The sequence below is a fragment of the Peromyscus eremicus genome, chromosome 12, assembly GCF_949786415.1.
Source record: "Peromyscus eremicus chromosome 12, PerEre_H2_v1, whole genome shotgun sequence".
NCBI lineage: Eukaryota > Metazoa > Chordata > Mammalia > Rodentia > Cricetidae > Peromyscus > Peromyscus eremicus.
The window spans coordinates 57,401,983-57,424,259 of NC_081428.1; the positions used below are offsets into that span (position 1 = coordinate 57,401,983).

Sequence of the window (22,277 nt, forward strand, 5' to 3'; positions counted from 1 at the left end):
CCTCAAAAAATACTGGCCAATTATATATATATAATATATATGACATAATATATAAATATATATTATATAGTTGACGTCAAAGAATCCAAGGAAAGAATGATTCCCAATCATTCATACATTAATTTAACAAGCAATTATTAGAAATATGTTAGGCACTGGATTCAGAAGCTATATGGAAATAAAATTATCTCTTGCTTTCACTATTGCGTAAGAACTTTACACACAGAATTTCAATTGATTCTCGTAGCTTTTTAAGGACATTGGCAAGTATTATTTTCATTCTCCATTTTACATATTAGAAATTAAAGTAAAATAATTTGTCTGAAGGCATAAAGCAGGAAAAAGTGAAATCAGCACTGAGCAGTACACTAAAAACCATCAGACACATTAAAAATAAGATATATGCTTAGAAAGTTCATTCTACTCAGTGAAATTATATAAAACTTATGAAACATAAAATATTACCTAATGAGTTTATGGATTCAACAATGCTATGGTAGTAGTCATTGGATGAATAAGCTTCAAGAAAATGAAATCTGTTTAATACGTTATAGAAGTGATTGTCATTCTTGTCAATGCCTCACTTCATTCTAAAATCATTTAAACAGTAAAATATTACACTAGACATGAGGAGATAAAATTAGTAGCATATGATAATACACAAATAATTAGAAAACAGAGAAAATGAAAATGCCAGTAGAGGAAATGTAAATTGAATTTTCTTTTGACAGACTAAGTCCAAAGTTTAAAAGCACTGAGTCACTAAATACATAATAGAAAAAAGCAAAGTAACTTGGAGAGGTAAATTGACATAAATAGTTGAGGACCTTGAGTGATAAGCTAAATACAAGATGTGTTGGAAATGGGATTTTAAAGCAGGTGGTTAGCCTTCTCTGGGTGTGCACTAGGAATCAGTCAAGGAGACAGAGCTTGGGATGGGCTCTTGGGCTGAAATGGAAGCTGTCAACATGGCTAGAAGGGAGTAGGGCTGAAGGAGGGGGGCAACTTGCTGCATGCGAAGCTGATTTGTTACACAAGGTAAAGAAGATTGCTAAACCTCAGGATTTGGGCAATTGCTGCTACAGTAATGCTATTAGCAGGCAAGAAAGTGAGGGGAATTTGAAAAGACCAAGAATAAGGAGTGTGAGAATGGATTAAAAACAGGTTTGAGATTTGAGGTCCCCAAGCCATCCAGCAGAAGCTTAATGGCAATTTAAGGTCTGGTCTCTTAGGAAAATGCAGACTTGAGCATCATCTAGAAAACTGATAACAGCAAACAAAGTCATCAAAAGATCCTGTATAAAGAAATGAAAAGTACAGGGTTAGAGATTTAGCTCAGTGGTAAAGCACTTGCCTAGCAAGAGCAAGGCCCTTGGGTTCAGTCCTCAGCTCTGAAGAAAAAAAAAAAAAAAGACAAAAAGAAATGAAAAGTAGATGCCCCAAGGACTAGAATCTTGGGGCCAATCTCTACATTTATCCAAAGAAGGAGGTTGTGAAGTCATCAGAGAGATAAGAAAAGGACCAGAACAGCACAACCTTCTGCAATAAAAAGGAGTATCACAACAAAAGAGGTAGCAAATAGATCTACCATCAGTCAAAAGTCAAAGAATTGGGATACCAGGAACAAAACTATAAACTGCTCATGTTGGAGCATGCTTAGAGTTCTAGCAGTGAAGGCAGGAAGTTCCAAAATTCAAGATAATCCTTTGCTACATAGAAAGTCGGAGGCCAGCCTGGGCTGTGTGAAACCCTTTAAGAAAGCAAGTGTTAGGAGCATGGTGAAGGTCAGAGCTAACTTTCAGGAAGGCAAGAATAGAGAGGGTAGTGCAGTACAAGGTTGGCAAATGTTGACAAAATCAGTCCCTGTCTGATTGTGTACAGCCTGCAAGCCAGGATTTAAATGGTTGAAAAGGTCAGAGAATATGGTTGGTGGAAACTGTATGAATTCAAATGTTTGGAAAGAAAGGTATCCTGTAGCACAGGCACACCCATCATATGTATGTTGACAATGGCTGCTTTTAGACTACAAAGCAGAACTGAGCAATTGCAAAGGAGCTGCTCCAGGTCCAAAGCCCAAAACCTTCACTGTCTGATCCCTGACCCCACTCTAGGTTATTCTTTTAGAAAATGCTGTAAATAGAAAAATGAGAAGTAGAAAAGTTGCTCAAGAGTAAGACCAAACTTTCATGGTATTTCGTTTCATTATTTCTAACTGGGAAGACACGAAAAGACCTATAGTTAATGAGGGAGACACTTTGAGGGAAAAGGCAATCAGGGCTTGCTTATTCTCATCTATTTCTGAATCTTTCTCACTGTTTTCAGAGATTTCCAATGAAGATCACTCCATCCTGTTTGTAAATGATTTAACCGATAGACATGCTTCAATTATGGGGGTCCTGTATTTACGGGTGTGTGTGTGTGATGTCCTTCCCTCCGCTAAGCTTGTTACTCAAAATTTATATTAAGCCATTATTATATCTTTCATATTTCAGATAATTTTTTTATTACTAAGTCTTTGAAATCCAATGTGCAATTTGCACTTTCAGCATACCTCAGCTCTGACTATCCAAGGATCATCTATCTGCTCAGTAGTCATATGACTAGTTGGTGGCTAAAATACCAGGCAGTATGGTGCTGGAATATTAATAAATACTTATCCCAAAAATATAGATTTCAGTCCCCATATTATATAGTAAAATTTGGGGTCTCAGAATGTAGTTACAAAATTTTTTTTAAAGAAAAATGGTACCTTTTGGGATGCTATCTGTATTCCAGGACAAATTAAAACCAGTGAACACAAAGAATTAGAATAGTTCCCAAGTCTGAGGATTAAACCAAAGAAGTTCTCTCTGCCCTTGATGTTCAAGGAATGATGGAAAAACTGTGAAGTTGTTTTTCAATAGTCGTTTATAAATTGGCTCTTACTACAGTATCCAAAAGGATGTTCTTAGAACTATCTTATCAAAATTATAGCTGCAGGATTAGGTTAGGAAGGTACTACAGAGGTAGCCTTTCTCATGTATAAATGCTAATCTGTTATTTATTATATACTCACTTCCTTAAGCTTTGGCCATGTTTATTTACTAGTCATGTTCAATATAGATGCCCAAGAGACAGGAAGAGTTCACTTCCTGTGAAGAGGGACTAAGGAATGGAGAACAAAGCGCTCCATGCCCAGGAACACTAGACTGACCCCACACATGCTTCTGTTGATACCTAAGCTCAAAGGCTAAGGAGTTGTGCTTAGAGGGACATGGGCCTCTACATTTATCCTCTAAGGACATTTGCAAAAACATTTATATGGCTAAGATAGAACTGTGCTCATGTTTGTGTGTGTACATCTGATTATGTATGAGAGTCGACTTATTACTAATCTTTGAAGAAACTATAAAGAAAAAACATAAAAATGACTTAAAAGTTTTTATCACAAATGTTTATATCAATGTAAATATGAAATGTAGATTTACTAATTTTTTTCTATTCAGCTTACCTAGTCTTCGCCCAATGTTGGATGTAAATTATTTGCCACTGACAGACATGAGGATAGCACGGACATTTTGTTTTACTAATGAAGGCCAGGCATTATACCTCGTCTCTCCTACTGAAATTCAACGGTTAACATATAGCCAAGAAATGTGTGATAATATTCAGGTGGGTAAAGTTCCTTCATAAAAATATATAGATGTGGGATTGAGGGAGGAGCTAGGAACAGAGGAGGGAGGGAAAACTGTAGCCAGGATGTAAAATAAATGAATAAATTTATTTTTAAAAAAATAATAAATATTAAATAAATAAATAGATGTGACTGTTAAGTGAGGGAAAGAATGAGAGTGACATCTATAAGTTAAAGTATCATTGGGCCAGATAATAAATCCACCTTTCCTAGAAGATGTTCTGAATATATATTCTTCAATGTAATCCTACCAAAGTCTAGTATGGTTCTAGGTAGACACAGAAGTAATAAGAGGATCATGATCATCAGAAATGATCATTGTGATCATTTATAGTAATAGGTGAACTGAAATGTATTTCTTTTATTCTAGGGAGTTCTGTTTTAATCATAGTGGTATAGGCTTCTTATACATACAGATGGTTTTCATAATGACATGTTTATGCAAGTGTATCATGTACTTTGATCATATTCACTCTTGCATACATTTCCCTTTCTCCCCTCTCACCCTTTCTATTATTCTATTTCTCCAGAGAGTCTAGGCTTTACATACATGGAGTGTGTATAATTTTATGTATTTATATAAAATCTAGGACCCACAAATGAAAGAGAACATGTAATATTTGTTCTGAATCTGTTTTATTTCACTTAACATAATAATCTCCACTTGCATACATTTTTCTGAAAACAGAATTTCATTCTTTTTTTAACTTTTTAAGATTTATTCATTGTTATTTCATGTGTGTGGCTGTTCTGCCTGCATGTATATCTGTGCATCGCATCGTGTATGTGCCTGGTGCTCATGGTAGCCAGAAAACAGCCTCAGGTCATCTGGATCAACAGTGATACACAACTCTGAGGTGCTCGGAATCAAACCCAGGTCCTCTGAAAGGGCAGTCAGTGTTCTTAACTGCTGATCCATTTTCCCAGCCCCCGTTATTTCATTCTTTATGACTGAATAAAATTCAACTGTGTGAACATACCACATTTTCTTTATCCATTTTCCTGTTAATGGACACCTGCACTTATTCTGTAACTTGACTGTTCAAATAGTGCTACAAAAAAAAAAATATTGAAGATGTGCCAGTATCACTGTGATATGTTAAAGTCCTTTGGGTGTATACTCAGGGCTAGTATAGCTGGGTCATAGTAGGTCATACTGGGTCATAAGTTCTATTTTTTTAGTTTTTTAAGATTTATTCTTATTTTATGTGCACTGGTGTTTCACCTGCATGTGTTTCTGTGTGAGAGTATTAAATCCCCTGGAACTGGAGTTATACAGGCAGTCGTGAGCTGCCATGTGGTGCTGGGGATTGAACCCAGGTCCTCTGGAAGAACAGACAGTGATTTTTTTGGTTTTTTTGTTTGTTTGTTTGTTTGTTTTTCAAGACAGGGTTTCTCTGTGTAGCTTTGCACCTTTCCTGGAACTCACTCTGTAGCCCAGGCTGGCCTCAAACCTGGCTCTGCCTCCTGAGTGCTAGGATTAAAGGATTAAAGATGTGTCATCACCGCCCAGCCAGCCAGTGTTCTTAACCACTGAGAGGTGGTTTCAATCCCCTATTTTGGGTTTTTTTTTTTTGTGTGTGTGTGTTTTGTTTTTTGAAGGGCTCTCCATGAGCATACTGATTTCCATAGTAGATGGACAATTTACATTCCCTCTAGCAGTATACAAGTTCCCTTTCCACCTCCCTTGCCAGAATTGGTTATTTATTTTCCTAATGGTTGCCATTCTGACTAGGGTGACGTGGCATCTTGATATAGTTTTAACTTGCATTCCCTAATGGCTAAGCATATTGAATATATTTTCATATGATTGTTGGGCATTTGCCTCCATCATTTGATTGTTATGTTTATTTCATTAGCCCATTTGTTAACTGAATTGTTTGGTTTTCTGGTATTTTGGTTTGTTTGGGTTTTAGTTATTTATATAATCTACATGTTAATCTTTTGTCTGGTATAAATTAGCAAAGATATTTTCCATTCTATAGTCTACCTATTCATGTGTTTTGTGGTAAAGCATTTAGATTTAGGTCTCCTGTGGATTGGACCATAGTATTGAAAATGGGAATGATCTGACGTCTTCATTTTCTTTTCTATTCTCTTGCAATTCAAATACTCTAAGCACTCTATTAAGAAAGAGTAAAGAATTCAGAATCTCTTTCCTGACTTTAGTGAAAATGCTTTGAGTTTTCCCTCTATTTAGCATTATGTCTATGGGATAGTAGAATAAATAGAGTTTAAAGATTATTAAATCTATAGAAAATTACAATTAATAAGTCAAGAGGAGGAACTGGGGAAAGAGAAAGTGAAATAGGATTGAGGGAAAGTATATGAGCTTTAAGTCAGAAAAATAGTACAGAGAACTAAATGGAATGGGTAAAAAAGTAGAACTATTATAAAATGCAAGAATATACAAATTAAATAAAGCCATTAAGAAATCTGCAAGAGTGAAGATTTTTAACAATGAGACAACTTAAAATAGAAACAATATTACAGTGTCACTCAGTCTCTCTTCCTTGTGGGATGGATGTTGTTTTCCTCCTCTCCTCGAGCTGTCTTAAGGATCTGACTCTGCTGATAGGAGAGCAGAGGCTTGTGTGTCTAGCTCAATCTGTTAAAGCAGATTTGTCAATAAGCAGTGCCAGGGGAGTTCAAGCAGGTTACCTGCGGGGTTGAATGTCTGCCTAGGGGACAGCAGGGGTTGGGCCTCCTTCAGGAGAATTCCACAGGAATGTAGTCTAGTGAGGTGTGTTCAGTGAAATTCCAGACAAGGAGTTCAAAAGAATGATTTTTAAGAATTTTCAATTAAATCAAGGGACAAAGCAAGTTCCTGGATGAATTCAAACAAAATGAAAATAAGTGGCACCCCTAGACTTCTACGTGGGATACCCCCTCAGAGTAATTTCCAGCTGGCCAGCTACTGCCTTCTTAATGTGCTGGGTGCTTATGTGCATCCTGTACAGATTTCAATGTCAGAGACACTGATGGCCACAACCATGTTTGTCTTTACAGTCTCACCATATAGTCCCATCTTGTTAGGGAGTGTTGCTTTTTGCCACGGTTCGCACTGTTAGCTTGAGTATCTCCAATGAATTTCAGGTCATGTCAGGTGATTATATGATGCCCACAGGATTATATGGTTCTCTGGGTCTTGTCTTAATCAGTGGAATTGTGTTTGGAGATATGGTTGGGCTGTATTTTCTACTGTTATCAACAGAATGGTTGAGTGCAGAATCTGCTCCCTCCTTGTCCCAGAGTAATTGGTAGTGACATAGGACAGTGGCATTAGGTGATTTCCCAGTGTCTGTTCCATGCAGCTTATGGCTGGGTTGTCTAAAGTTTTTTTTTTTTCTGCCCTTGTTTTTTGTTTGTTTTGTTTTATTTTTCTCTTTTCTCCTTTATTTAATGACTCTGAGGAGCTAAGGTCAGACTGTATATTAAGCAAAAAATCACACAGAAGAGATATGGAAAGGCTGTCTTCATTACGTACTGTAATATATCATAGTGTTAATTTTTTCATCTATTAATATATCATAGTGTTAATTTTTTTTTTTTTTTGGTTTTTCGAGACAGGGTTTCTCTGTGTAGCTTTGCGCCTTTCCTGGAACTCACTCTGTAGCCCAGGCTGGCCTCGAACTCACAGAGATCCACCTGGCTCTGCCTCCCAAGTGCTGGGATTAAAGGCGTGCGCCACCACCGCCCAGCAATTTTTTCATCTATTAATATATCATAGTGTTAATTTTTTCATCTATTAATTTCATCTTAGTTGCTCTAATACTCTTTTCTTCATTGGTGCAGGACATGTTAGGCGATTTGTTTACTCCCATAGAGACACCAGAAGCTCAAAATAGAGGCTTTCTCAAGGGACTGTTTGGTGGAAGTGGACAGACATTTGACAGAGAGGAGCTCTGTGAGTAACTTTCTGTTGTAAAATCCCATTACAAAATAGAAGACCTCTGTGTGTGTGTGTGTGTGTGTGTGTGTGTGTGTGTGTGTGTGTGTGTGTGTGGTTTAATATACTAATCTAAAATTCTAAACCAAGGTTCTTTTGTTTCTATAGTAAAATTTGAATATTATTTTTCTTGTATTTTGAAAATTATTTTTAGTAAACATGAATAAAATTAGTCACTGTATTAGAAAATAATAAACAACAAATTATATATATGCATTTCAATATGCATATATTTTTTATATATAATATATAATGTACAAATATATATGTATTTCAATATTTATATTTCAAATAAGTAATGAGCAAGCTAATAAGCATCCCAGTTGTAGACAGGCTCTAGCTTCATGGACACTTGATAGTATTTGGCTTTTTAATTCTGAAAAAGCATTTTAGTCTGCTTTCCTATAGCCACTGCTAGAGAATGGATTCTTTATTCATAAGGCAAGTGTAGTGGTGCCATAGAAAAAAACTATTTTGAAAATCTACCAGTGATACTGTGATGAGCAGTAGTCAAAAAGAAATAGGAGATACTGAAAAACATTTTCAGAGGACAGATAAGAATAAAATTTTCAGACAATGCCACCATCATTTAGTTTTGCATATCAAGACTCCCTTTCTCTTGAATTTGTAACTGTGCAGAAAGATATAGGTACCACCCTATAGTTTAGTATTCTTTTAGCCAATAAATGGAATAATGTATTACATGTAGCAATATAGAACGTCACAAATATCATGCTAAATCAGAGAGGCCAGATCAAAAAGGGGCCGTATATTATATGATTCCATTCATATAAACTGTCCAGAATGGGCAAACTCATGGGTACTAAAGGTTTGTCAGTGGGTGCCTGAGCTGAATAAGGAGTGATTGCTAATGAGTTTGGGGTTTCTTCTGGCATAATGAAAATATTCTAAAAACTTTATGAGACACTAAAAACCAGTGACTTAATTATATGCTTTATTAGGGGTTGCTTTTATAGTATGTGGATTAGATCTCAATAAGGCTCTTATTTTTTTAAGGCCTAGGTTCTTTTCCAATGTAACATACTGAAAATATTCACTAAATTTCTGCCAAGATAACTGTGTATTACAATGTGTTTTGTTTTGTGAAAGGAAACTATGTAAACCACTCTGACCTTCAACCCTTGACCCTCTTTCCTCGTTTCACAAGAGTGGGAATTGTGGATTTCTGCTACCATGTCTATCTAACTTGGCAACTTTTAGCAACTTTGAATTTTTTAAAAATGCTTTATTTAAGTTAAATAAAACAGAACTTTGTTCCTAAAAAGGAAACTTTTAGTCTATTGTCAAAACCACAAAATTTAACACACATTTATTTATATAATCCTATGCCTAATTCTCTAGTAATTACAGAAAAGGGGGGGCCTTACAAAAGCTGATATATCAAGATTAACAGAGACTATTGGGCACAAATTTAAGTACATGATCAAGCCTCGGGTTAGAACAAACATTTGGTATGTGACAAGCATGAGGTTTTATGTATTTTGAGAACTCCAGTTCATCCATGTCCATCAATGCCGTGAGAAGACTAGAGAGAGAGATCTGTCAGTAAAGTGCTTCCCTTGTGTGCATTAGGATCCATGCCCAGGATCCATGGAAGAAAGTGAGGTCAGGTGGTATGTACTTACCATCTCAATGATGGGAAAGTAGAGCTAGGCAGATCACTGCACAGATCACAGAGACAAGGGCTCACTGCTAGCCAGCCTAGCTGACGTAGTGAATGCCAGGCCAAGTAAGAGACCCCATCTCAAAAACCAAGATGTGGCCAGCAAGATGGCTCAGCCAGCGGAGACACTTGCCACCAAACCTACTAATTTGGGTTCAGATCCTTGGACCCACATGGTAGATGGAAAGATCCAATTCCCCTAGGTTGTTTTCTGGCTTCAAAATTGTACAGTGGCATGCACTAAGCCCACTTCCATAACACACACACACACACACACACACACACACACACACACACTCACACTCACACTCACACTCACACACCATAGTCACTCAATCAATTTTTTAGGAAAAAAAAATGGTGGACAGCACCTGAGGAATAACACCTGAGGTTAACCTCTGACCTCCAGAATCACACATGTGCGTATATACACAAACACATGAACACATAAATACATTGAAAATGCAGTCCAATATACATGCCATGTACACACCCAGACATATGATATCTTAAGTACTCATATCTTTAACACATACACATATATGTGACAAGACCAAATAATGCCACCCTTTGAATGAAAATCGTGACAGTAGTAGAAATGTATAAAAATATTTTTTCCTTGGTGGCTGTCTTGACTGTGAATTACTGACATGTTTTACATTTCTGTGGCTTAAATTCTCAGTTGGGGAAGCTACAGCAGGCAAAGCATCCCGCAGCCTGGCTCAGCACATCCCTGGACCAGGGAGTATAGAAGGGGTGAAGGGCGCTGCTGGAGGGGTGATGGGAGAGCTGACCCGAGCCCGAATCGCACTTGATGAGAGAGGACAGAGACTGGGTGAGCTGGAAGAGAAGACCGCAGGCATGATGACCAGTGCAGAAGCCTTTTCCAAGCATGCACACGAGGTGAGCTGCCCAAGCAAACACAGGCATCTTCAGAATGCGGCCCCTGGAAGCATAAGCAGAGCGGCCATAGGACCTGAATTCCTGAAGTACTGCAGTCGTCCCACTCAGGGAGATTTTAAAAAACCTACGTTAAGTTGAGGCTTCTTTAACTTGGGGCATAACGTATTGATGGATTCTGAAAGAGTAGGTCTGTATTTTGTACCACCTGCTTGAACGGTGCATAGGAAGATTTTATGAATCCCCCATGGGTGAGGACCAGTAGAGGCGCGAATTCCCATCTTTCATTTGTCTGTCATTAAACAGCATTTCCCGTCAGCTAAGTCCTCACAGCTTATTTGTTTCTAAGCCGGTCTCACAGGCACTTTGCTCCACAACGGGAGAGGCCATACAGTTTTATTACGTTTTGAGACTTCACTAAATGTCCATGATTAGCTCAGTACTGCTTTGCTGAATAGCAGTTTTAAGATTTTGCAGCATCTCTTGATTGCTCTGTTTCTCTTTCCAGTTGATGCTGAAATACAAGGATAAGAAATGGTACCAGTTCTAACCGTCTAAAGGAGCTGTGACTGCTTTGAGAACCGTTATTCAGGGAAACCAAATTTATTCCCAGCATCACTATTCAACTGCTAGAAACCAGTTTCTTCTCCAAAATGTTCCATTATAGTCCATCTGAAGTTATCATAAGGAGGCGTATCAAAGGCAAAGCCGCTGTACACCACGAAAGCTGGAACCCCGATTAAAATCCCAAGACAATGGCTGAATCTGTCTTTTCCCCATGTGGAATGGATGTTATCATCTTGGCATGTAATGTGCTAAGAATTTGTGTTTGGAAACTATTGGAGAGTCCTTTTGATTTGAAATTTCCTGTACAAACAAAAGCATTAATGCACTTAATGAAAAAAATCTTTGCATGATAAATTAACATCTTAAGAGGAAAAGAAACAAAAGCATGTTATAACAGAAGAAAAAAGGATTTATGGTAAACTACTTTTATGAATTGGGCCACACCCAACAATTTTAAAATCTGCATTAGAAGATATCAGTGCATTTCAAGTGTATCTGCCATACCCAACCGAAAAGGAATCAAAACAAACCCAGAATTTCTTCTCATCTGAAACTTTCCTTAGTGTACTAGGACCGTACTGAATTCTTATAAGCAAGAATCTGATTAACATTTTTCTCTCTCCATAGTCATTCACATCATTTCCAGCTCTCATTCCTAATCAAGTATTGCCAGTCTAGTGAAGTGTTCCCAACACTTTCATTTCTATTTCTGTCCCCTCCAGGATGAATTCCTGGTGTTAGTCATCAACCGAGCAGGGTTGAATCACCTCCAAGCATTTTTTCAGCCTGGTTTATATTCTACAGAGGAGTTGGCAATAAGTTTGCGGAAACTAGACTATAGGAACAATGCAGTTAGTCTTGAGAACTGATTTCACAAAGAGTGGAATTTCACATACCCCAATTTCAGTTTCCAAAGCGATATATTTTTAAAGCACCATTTGTATCCTTCTCTGCCAATTACACAGTATATTACTGTTCAAACCCAATAGGGTCTACAATGCCAAGGTGCTTGTGCAGCCTGACATTCACAGACCAAACTGGTCATCCTCGTCGTCAGTGTGATTCAGTAAAACCTCAGTCAATGTTTCGGGAAAGAGATTCTGAGTTATTACAGTTCTGATTCATAAGGGCTTTCATTAGAAAATACTTTGGGGTTCAACATTTATTAATGGGAACCTTTATGAAACCTAGTGGTGTTTTAACTATGTTGGTCACAGCCATCATTATGAATAACACAAATCCATAGGTAATTTAATGATACAAAATCAATAATTTTGTCACTAATTAGATTGACGGATATAAGTCACAGGCATGTGTCAGTAAATACCAAACACCTTCTTAAAAACTCTAAAAAGTAAAGACCAGCTCTATCATGATAAAATTATCTGTCATAACCCAGCAGAGAAGCACTACAAAGAAAAATAAATATGACTCCTACTCGCTCTATTGAACATGCTTAGAAGTCAGAATCTTAAGATTCACTTGATAGTATGTTGTTCCTGTTTTAAAAATCTTGAATTATGTGATTGATTTGTTTACTGACTTTTGGTGGTTTGAGGCCTTGCTGGGTTTACATTGGTGTTTAAAATATCACCATTTCCTTAAGTCCAACTTCATATACAAAATTACCATTTTCATTGGTTTTATATTTTTTTTGTTTGAAGTGGTGCTTTCTTTGAATTTTTCTCAGTAATTTTGAAAAGAGAGCAGAGGATTAAAAGAACTATAAAATGCATACCAGAGTAGCATTTCTCAGAAGCTTTGCATTCTGGTTTCTTTTTTCTTTTCATTTTTTTTTGTTTTGTTTTGTTTTGTTTTTGTTTTTTGAGACAGGGTTTCTCTGTGTAGCTTTGTGCCTTTCCTGGAACTCACTCTGTAGCCCAGGCTGGCCTCGAACTCACAGAGATCCGCCTGCCTTTGCCTCCCAAGTGCTGAATTAAAGGTGTGCGCCACCACCGCCCGGCGCATTCTGGTTTCTTAAAAACATCTCTCCATAAATCCGCCTCCTGCAATCGTGTTAGCATAAGAGAACTTGGCTTGGAAACACAGACAATACACACATTTATATAGTAAAAATGTTAATGAAATTTAAGGCCAGGACCTTGAAAACATTGGCAGCCAAATTATAGCACACAATTTATACTATCTGCTTTAAGGACACCATGTTTCTGAGTTCTCTGGATACTTTAACATTTCTACATTTTAAAATTACCAAAAAGAATGATGTTTCTTTTGTTTTGAAATAGTGAAACTCAACCCAAAGTAGCACTGAATTTAGTGACTACCTCTGAAACTCCCAGGAATATTTGACTTGTTTTAGAGATATAGCTCAGGGTAGAGTGCTTGGCCACCTTGTTCAGAGCTCTGTTCAATCCCCAATAACACACGCGCGTGCACACGCGCGCACACACACACACTCGTTTTATAGCAAGAGTTCTCAATAGCATCATAAGCACTAATTTCTCTCTAGCATATTGTGGGATGTTAACAATGCCCTTCACTTCTGCCCTTTAGATGCCATTAGAAACCTGCTAGTAATGACAATTAAAAAAATTGACAAAATTGCTTTCATTTGAGAGCTACTATTTTATATCATTTAAAGAGAAAGACTATGAAATACATAATGTATGTTTTTACAGAAAACAGCATACAATAAGAGTACATTGTATTAGCAAGAGAAGTCCCACCTAAAATTATGTGTAATTCACATACAATAGAGCTCAATTTTGAAGAATCAGTGAACAATTACAGCCTATTTCAAAGCACACAGAGAATGTATCAAAAAAGGACATGCACATTTTACGATGGCATGCTTAAAATTCTGGCTTCAGCAAACACATCTAAAACTGTATAGATAGACATCATTTGGAGTAGGTGCTTCTCCATGCTTGAAAAGAGCAAGGTCTCATAAATGTTTAAAGCTTAGATGTGCTTATAAAATTGTTTGCCAAGCCCTTTCATAATATAAGGGTAACTTATCCCACAAATCAGTGATTAGCAGAGTCCAAATTAGTGAGGTTTTACTGTATCAAAATTATTTTTGTAATTCAAAGAGATAGCAATAACAATAATTTAACCACAGGTGTGATTTTTTTCTCTCTGAGCATTTCTGTTCTGTTGCATTAACCTTAATACACACACACACACACACACACACACACACACACACACACACTCACCACCAACACTTTGTCATCATGCTATCTTAGGGAAATGAGTCGTGTTATACATGGAATCTTTTGCATTTTCTCATCTCTCTTCTGTCTTGGACCATAAGAAAAACCACCCCCAGAAACTTTAATCATGCTACAGAAGGTGACCCCGAGTCTTGGTTACCATCAAATTGCATTGTATCTACTAAGTGGCATCAGAGTATAAGGCTTGCAAAGCACCATCTGCACAAGGTGACTTTACCTCCCGATTTTTTTCCTCAACAGAAAAGCCCTTCTTAGTGCTCCAGCGGAAAGCAGACCTATCATTCTAGTCACCAATAATAGAAAAGAAGACGTGTGTGTTTCCCTGGTTCTAACAGTAATGTAAGCTATGGTCCCACCGTGAAACCATCCATTTGTCCTGGGGCTTGGGTGGAGGGTGATGGACTTATCACTTATTCCAATAAGTACTTCTGACTTTGCTTCTACACTTCACTGAGTCCCAGACTTAGTGCTCAGTCACCATGGGAGCCATTGTGTGTTGTGTGACTTCAGCGTCAGGGACAAAACTGAGATCTTTTCCAGCAATTCCGTCATAGAAACATTTCTCAAATCTCTTGGAATTGATTCTCAATAAAATCTAGGTCTGTAATCCTAAAAAATTTAAACAGACATTAAAGGATACAGTTCCCTTTTATGTGACCCACCAATGCCATTTTAAAGGTATCATTTACCCATTATCTGTGCCAGTTTGAAAAAATAAAGAGTAAGATTAGGCCCAAGATTGGGTGAAAATTAAGATAGGTTCTTTGAGATGTTTAGCTGTCAGGCATTTGGACAGAGCACTACAATGAAGCTAGCCTGGAAAGGAAAAAGGTTAGATAGTCTTTGCATCACAGCTTCTTTGGGGGAGGGCGCCAACACTGCCCCCTGAGCACACTGGTTCACAGGGGGCAGTCCCAAAGCCAGCACGTCAGAGCCAGTCTTGCTCGCTGTGTGTTAGGAAAAGCATCCACTTCCCAGCTTCGCCGCTGTCACTCAGCCCCATCTTAGGTGGTAGCCTGGTGTATGCACACTGCTCAGAGTTTCTGAGATAACTGTCACCAACTTAGGCTGAGCCTTGTCTCACGTGCAAGATTCTAGGAAGCATGGCTGCTCAGAAGTTTAGTATTCTATCTACAGACCACATAGCCCTGGCTGGAAGAAATAGGTAAGGTCTCCTCTGGACATGGGGGAGAAGATGCAGAGTGGTGTGGGGAGTGTGGGTGTGGGGAGGGGTATGAGAGTCGGAAAATGAGGTTTTAATGCAACCAGAGCCCAGGCAAATGCCTGGGTTTGTATCTACTTTCGGCTAGTATCTTTCAGTGTGTATCCTTTTAAGTGAAGCCTTGGCTGTACATAACAATCACTTGAGATTTTTAAATTCCCAATGATTTAAAAAAGTCTTAGACTGGGAACAGAACATCAGCATTTTTGAAAGTCCTAAAAGTGGGTCTATGTCCAGCCAAAGTTGCTAAGCACTGCTGCTTTATGACTAAGAAAGATTTTTCTTGTCTTCCTGGGCTGATATCTTAGCCGCTTCTAAGGGAGCAGGGAAGGTAGAAGGTAAGAGACGCAGCCTCTCACAGAACAAAGTGAGTGCACATTTCTAATCCGGCAGCTCCACTGATTCTTTGTAACTCTAGAATATTATTCTGTGTGATTTGATCTTGAGCTATTTGAGTCAAAGTTGTAAGTTTGAACTGCCTTTTACATAAGGTACATAAGCACTGTAAGTTCAGCAGTATAGAAAATTAATTCTCAATATCTGGAAAATGGAAATTCTCAAAATAATTACATACTATATCAGTTCCAAGTTTATCATGCACCCTCTTGCTGGAGCAGACATGGCGAGTGACCCCTGCGGGTATCCTACTGGACCTGATTCAGCAAACAGGGAGAAGTGTTTGGTTGTTGTCTCAACATCTCCCAGGGCCACTTGAATCTGTTCTCTAATTTACTGGGTATGTGGGTAAAGGGAAAATCACCATCTGAACACCAGGGCTCTGAAAAAGTGCTTATACCCCCAGAAAGGAATAGCCCGGCCAATGGGAGGCACTGACACACGGAAAACATTCAGACTTCTGTCCCTCCTGACACTTCCCCTCCTGACTTGGCCCACCCTTCTCAACTGCAAAGCCAGAAGATACACTAGGTGGTGGTTTTCGGATAGTTGTACACAGGATCAAAATCTCTAATAACCTATAATTTTTAGTACTTAATTATGTGATGTTTTATTCTAGGAAATAAGAGACAGACAACACCATTGATGTATCTTTCTTTCATCTTCAGAATTTTTGCATCTTTTCAAAAAATGACAAATTACTATTTTTCTGTTGCATTCAGCAATTGTGACTATACCTAAAATTCTTGTAGTCTGTAGAGATATCAATAAAATTGTATATGTTTGTACATAGATGCTCTCTTATGTCATGATGTCAAGATTAAATGTATAGAGGTAAAGCCCTCATTTGCAAACTGTGAACTATGGTTTTACCAAGAATGAATGTTTTTAAAGACATGGAGGGGATGGGAGAACATATTTATTTGAGCAGAAAAGGAAACAAGATTCCAGTTTCCAAAATGTATAGATATCATTACAATTAATTGATTGAAAGTGTTAGAGATATCCATTCACAATTTCTATCAAATTGGGGATATATGTAACATTTTAGTGAAAAGTTTAAAGACAACTTGCAAGGCTACTGATTGAATAATACTTACGATGGAATGAAAATAAAATGAGATTTATTCATAGTGCCCCTAAGGCACTGTTGTGGCTCAAGGACTTAGGAACTCACGCTGGCCTTGACTTCCTTCCTTCTTTTTCAGCTCAAGCAGAATGAACTTGTGAGTTTATACTCCCATCTAGTGGTCATCATCGGCATCCCTCCACCCCAGATGAACTGGTCGGATTTGTCTGGCTTTCCTCAGCATAGTTAATCCCCCTTCTGGCATTTTCTTTAGATGTGTACTGGAGGCCTAAACCAGCTAACCTTATTCTTCCAAGGTCTTGGGAAAAGTCATCCCCCACCACAAGTTTTCACCTACAGTTTGATGTATATAAAATTGAAAAAATAACAACTAGCCCTAGGCTAAAAAATAATTTTGAGTAAAAAGACGAATATATAGATCCTTAAAAACATAAATGCTAATTTCTATTTCATATTTTTCTCGGGAGGACCACTTTTTCTCATCTTCCAATTACAACGACCCAAGCCCACAAACCTGCGTTCTGCATTCTCTGCTGTATCCTTCCTCCCTCTCATTCCTTCTGTCACCCTCTCTTCCTCTCCTTACCCATTTCCTCCCTCAAGTCTTGCCCTCCATTCATTCTACTGGAATAGATGCACAGTGGGGCCTCACATACAGGCTGACCTCACTGGCTAGGGCGAGAGGAGCAGACCACAGAAAAATGGAGCTGGGGTGAAGGGTGGCAAGTGAGACTTAGGTGGCCAGTGACCATGGGATTTGAGGTCTTCTTTGGAGCAGGGCAGAAGGCAACCCATCTGGCTTAGGAGAGCGGCTCAATTCAAGGAATTGAGCATCTAAAGAAATTCACTGAGGACATGGGAGCCAAGTTTCCCACTTTTGGAAACTGTAGAAGGGTATACAATTAAAAGGAAATTAGAAAAGCTGTAAATTTTAGTGGTGCTTCGTATGGAGTTCATAATTTTTAATGTTTCAAAATGGGTAAAGGAGAGGATTTTTAAATGTTTCACCACAAAGAATAATAGTTGAGGGGATGACCATGATAAATAGCCTGGTTTCATCATTCCATAATGCATATGTGTACAAAACTATCAAATTATTCCCTATCAATATACAATTACTATTTCTCAATTAAAAATAATAAATCTTCTTAAAGAAGAAAAGGTAAGATAAGTCTGGCAATGTCGATTAGAATTGGAGTTATTAGTGTGAACTGTGTATGTTTGTGCACATATATATATAAAATTGTATCTATATAAATAGTTATATACATAGATACACATAAATATGCATCATATATACATATATATGTATATATAGTGAAAGGGTGTGTGCATGTTGTACATAACTATTTCCTGGTTCTGAACACTGGAAAGACTAGAAAGATGCACACACAACCATCAACACAGCTAGCCCTGGACTTTGATTTCCAAATATTCCTCCCTGCTAAATGTGCTGGAGCATCTTGAAAAGAACGGCTGGTTTCAATCCCAGAATATACTCTGTATCAGAAAGTATTCAAAGAAAGATGGCTACATGTCAAGAAGCACTCAGAAACAGCTTGAAAGAGTGTACACAGGCCAAGTGAGGGATAATTTAACCACGAAACATAATAACTGAATAAAATGGGAACCCATGAGTTCATACTGATATAAATAAATGTGAAGGAGAGAAAGATATTCCTTACAATCAAATGCCAGCCACTACCTGCAAAGGGAGTTTAAAAATTGCTGTTAGATAACTGTTCTTCTAATATGTTGGGTAATAAATATAAGTCATGCTCAAACTAATGGGTCAAGTAGGGTGTCAGTATAGGATGATTTACATCGTCTCCAAGTGTCTTCAAAACATTGGGAGTTTAAAAATTGCTGTTAGATAACTATTCTTCTAATATGTTGGGTAATAAATATCAGTCATGCTCAAACTAATGGGTCAAGTAGGGTGTCAGTATAGGATGATTTACATCGTCTCCAAGTGTCTTCAAAACATTGTCAAACGTTAAAAAAAATTTACACTCAAAAACATGGCAGATACCATATTTGTTGTTGAGGGACCAAAGTCCTGCCACCACTAATGGGACAAATGAACATCTTGTACTGCCTTTGAAAACAGCACAGCATTCCTGCCCAAATGCACACTCTGGGTCTAGTCCTGAGGAAATGTTAACCAGACCTAAACCGAAAGACATTCTGTAAATGGCTGCCCTGTAAGGACTTTCTTTGATGTAACAAAAGACAGGAAAGACGAATACTCCAGATCTAGAAAGCCAAAAACCATGACAACTGCATGCAATACATGATCTGAGACCAAGACGTTTTCCCGTTCAGTGTCATGACATAAGTGGAGTGATTATCAAAACTCAAGTGTGGTTTCCCACTTGATTACAATTCTTTGTACCATTCTTGAAGCTTTTATTTAGATTTGAGCTTATTTCAAAATAAAATTATAAAAGTAAAAATATTTTCAATTTTGTTGTATTATTTGCACTTCAAGTATTATCTTATGTATTTCAGAGCAAATAGCTGTTTGTGGCTGAAAGAGAGGGCTTTGTGAGTTGTTTGGGAATCCAGTCATTGAAATATTATGTATATATATATACGTATATATGTATATATGTACATATATATATATATAATTTTGTTAACTTTGACTGTGCCTCTGCCTCTCCATTGCTAGGAGTTAAGCCACCACCATGCCATTGTTTTCTTGATGACTGCAGTTCTGACTAGGAGGAGGTGTAGTGTTAGTTTGTTCTAAACTCCCGCTTCTCTAATGTCTAATGAGGGTGAACATTTCATATTGGCTATTTGTATGTAATCTTTGGGGGACTTCCTGTTCATTTTGTGAGCACATTTATCCGTAGAGTTGACCGATTTCTAGTTTAACTATTTGAGTTCTTTCAATGTTCCAGACGTTAATTCTCCATCAGGTGATGCTGTGTACTATTTCTCTGAATCAAAGCTTGCTCTACCAGGAGGGCGGAAGGCTGGTAACACTTAGGAAGTCAATAACATCTCCCGACTTCAGGAAGCTCCTGAAAGCTGTGAGATTTAAGAGACTCCTCCCCGAGCCCCAGGGTTGTACAACTGTAACAGTTGCTGAGGAGGAGCTGCAAATTGTTCAGGGAACTCCATGTTCCCTGTCCTTTTCACTATGCGGCTGTCTTCGAGTCCTTCATGCTGTAAGTAACCCCCTGCTGATCAGTAAGCTGGACATGGGCACAATCATCCCTCTTGGTGTGCCAACAGTGCCCTGTCTGGGGTAAATAGGTATTTGTCCACCAGGCAGTCACACAGCGGGTGTTGTGGTTTGAATGACAATTTCCCCTAGTCTCAGGCATTTGGTTCTCAGCTAGTAGCACTATTTGGGGCGGTTGAGGATTTGTGGCTTGCTGGAGGAAATATGACCAACCGTGGGGACAGAGGGACTTAGATGTCAAAGCGTCACTCCATTCCCAGTTTCTGCTCTCTGCTTCCTACCTGCGGTTCAAGATGTGAGCTCTTAACTGTTCCTGCCTCCATGCCTGCCACATGCTACTACGTCTCACTGCCATGTGAACTCTGAGTCCTCTGGAAGCGTTAAATCCAAATAAACTCTTCCTTCTGTAAGTTACCTGGGTATGGTGTTTTCTCAGGACAATGAAAAGTGACTAACAGAGCTGTGTGGTGGTTTGGGTAAGAATGGCCCCCACAGGCTCACATATTGGAATGCTTAGTCACCAGGGAGTGGCACTGTTTGGAAGGATTAGGAGGTGTGGCCTTGTCAGAGGAAGTGTGTTACAGTGGTGGCCTTTGAGGTTTCCAAAGCCTATGCCAGGTCCAGTCTCTCCCTCTCCCTGTCTGTCTGTCTGCCTGTCTTCTGTCTGCTTGGAGATCAGGTGTAGCTCTCAGCTGCTACTCCAGAACCAAGTATATATGCCACCATGCTTCCATCCATAATGACAATGGACTAAACCTTTGAAACTGTAAGCAAGCCCCCAATTAAATGCTTTCTTTATAGGAGTTGCCCTGGTCACGGCGTCTCCTTACAGCAGCAGGACAGTGACTGAGACAGTGTGTATACCTGGAGAAGATCTTCTCCCAGTCTGTGTGCTGTGTCTTTGCTGTTTCCATCACTGTGAAGACACTCTTTTCTTCTGTGCAGCCCTACTGTTATGTATAGACACTGACTAGACGCCTCTCTGTAAAATCCTTGCCTGCACCTATACCTTGAAATATTTCCTCTTACTTTTTCCTTGAACAATTTCAGATCTTACATTAAAGTCTTTGATCTACTTAAAATTGCCTCATTTTTTTCCATTAATTTACTTTACGTGTATGAGTGCTTTGCATGTGTGTGTGTGTGTGTGTGTATGTGTATGTACACGTGCACGTGCGTGAGTGTATCCACATGCCTATGAATATAGTTGAGAACGACCAGGTGGGTTCTGGGAACCTAACCTGTGTCTTCTGCAAGAAATTCAAGTGCTCTTAATGGCTGAACCATCTCTCCAACCCCAGGAAATGATTTTATACATGATGAGAGTTTGGGGTTTAATTTCATTCTTCTGCACGTGGACATGCAATTTTCCCACCGTTTGTTGAAGAGGCTGTTTGTTTGTCTATTTTTCTCCAACGTATAGTTTTTTGCGTCTTCATCTATCCTATATTAAGACTTGGTCTTTATCATCAATGTATTATTTATTTTATAGCTGCTGAGAAGACTGTTTTCTTCAGTGTTTAAAAGGTGTTTTATATGTCTGTTATGTCCGTTTGACATATAAAGTCATTTAATTCAGATATCTCTGTTTTTGTCTAGATGCTGCCCCGGCTATTGGTGAGAGTAGGGTACTGAAGTTACCCACTGTTATTGTAGTAGGGTTAATCTGCGTCTTTGCGTCTGGCTGTGTTTGGTTTATGAAATTAGATGCAGCTGTGTTTGTTGTGTTTATGTCTAAAGGATTAGTTCACTTACCTTGCTTGAACTGCTTTAGTAGTTAGTAGTCAGGAATTCTTTTGCCCTGTTTTTATCGTGGAAAGTTTCTCTTCTTTTATGACAGATAATTCTGCTTGGTGTATAGTGGTCTAGATTGGTGGTTGTGGTCTTTAGGAGTTTAAATCATTTCCAAGCCCTCCTGGATTTTAGTTTCTGTTGAGAAGTCAGCTGTGATTTGGAAGGACCTGCCTGTCTATGTGACATGTCCTTTCTTTGTCTTGTATACTTATTGTTTTGAGTATAATGAGGTGTGGATTATTTCCTGGTCCTGCCTGTTTGTTGCCTGCTCCTTTGTACCTTGATAGACATCTTTTGCCCTAGATTTGGAAATGTTTGCGTTATGTTATTGAAAAGGTTTTCTCTCTCATGGGCTGGAAAGATGGCTCAGTGGTTAAGATCTCTTCCAGAGGTGGATTCTCAGCACCCAAGTTTCAGCTCTAGGGGATCCCATGTCCCTGGCCTCTGAGCACACCTGTTGTCACGTGCACATGCCCACATACAGACACAGAGGCATATATATAATTAAAATAATAAAAATAAATCTTTTTAGAAAGATAAAAGGTAAAAGATCTTTTTAGAAAGATAAAATCTTCCTCTTTCTAATCCTACAATTCATATGTTCTTTTT

At 38.4% G+C, this 22,277-nt stretch overlaps 1 protein-coding gene across 4 annotated transcripts in view; it reads left to right on the forward strand.

The window, feature by feature from the left end:
* Stxbp5l (syntaxin binding protein 5L) overlaps positions 1-12,306 on the forward strand; it is a 231,240-nt gene extending 218,934 nt beyond the window's left edge. For all 4 annotated transcript variants that reach the window (XM_059277086.1, XM_059277088.1, XM_059277087.1 and 1 more), the window contains 4 exons: positions 3,486-3,651; positions 7,469-7,580; positions 9,989-10,209; positions 10,715-12,306. In XM_059277086.1, coding sequence (XP_059133069.1) covers positions 3,486-3,651; positions 7,469-7,580; positions 9,989-10,209; positions 10,715-10,756 — 541 coding nt within the window. In that variant the 3' untranslated portion in view covers positions 10,757-12,306. The remainder of the gene's footprint in view (positions 1-3,485; positions 3,652-7,468; positions 7,581-9,988; positions 10,210-10,714) is intronic.
* The last annotated feature ends 9,971 nt before the right edge of the window (positions 12,307-22,277 follow it).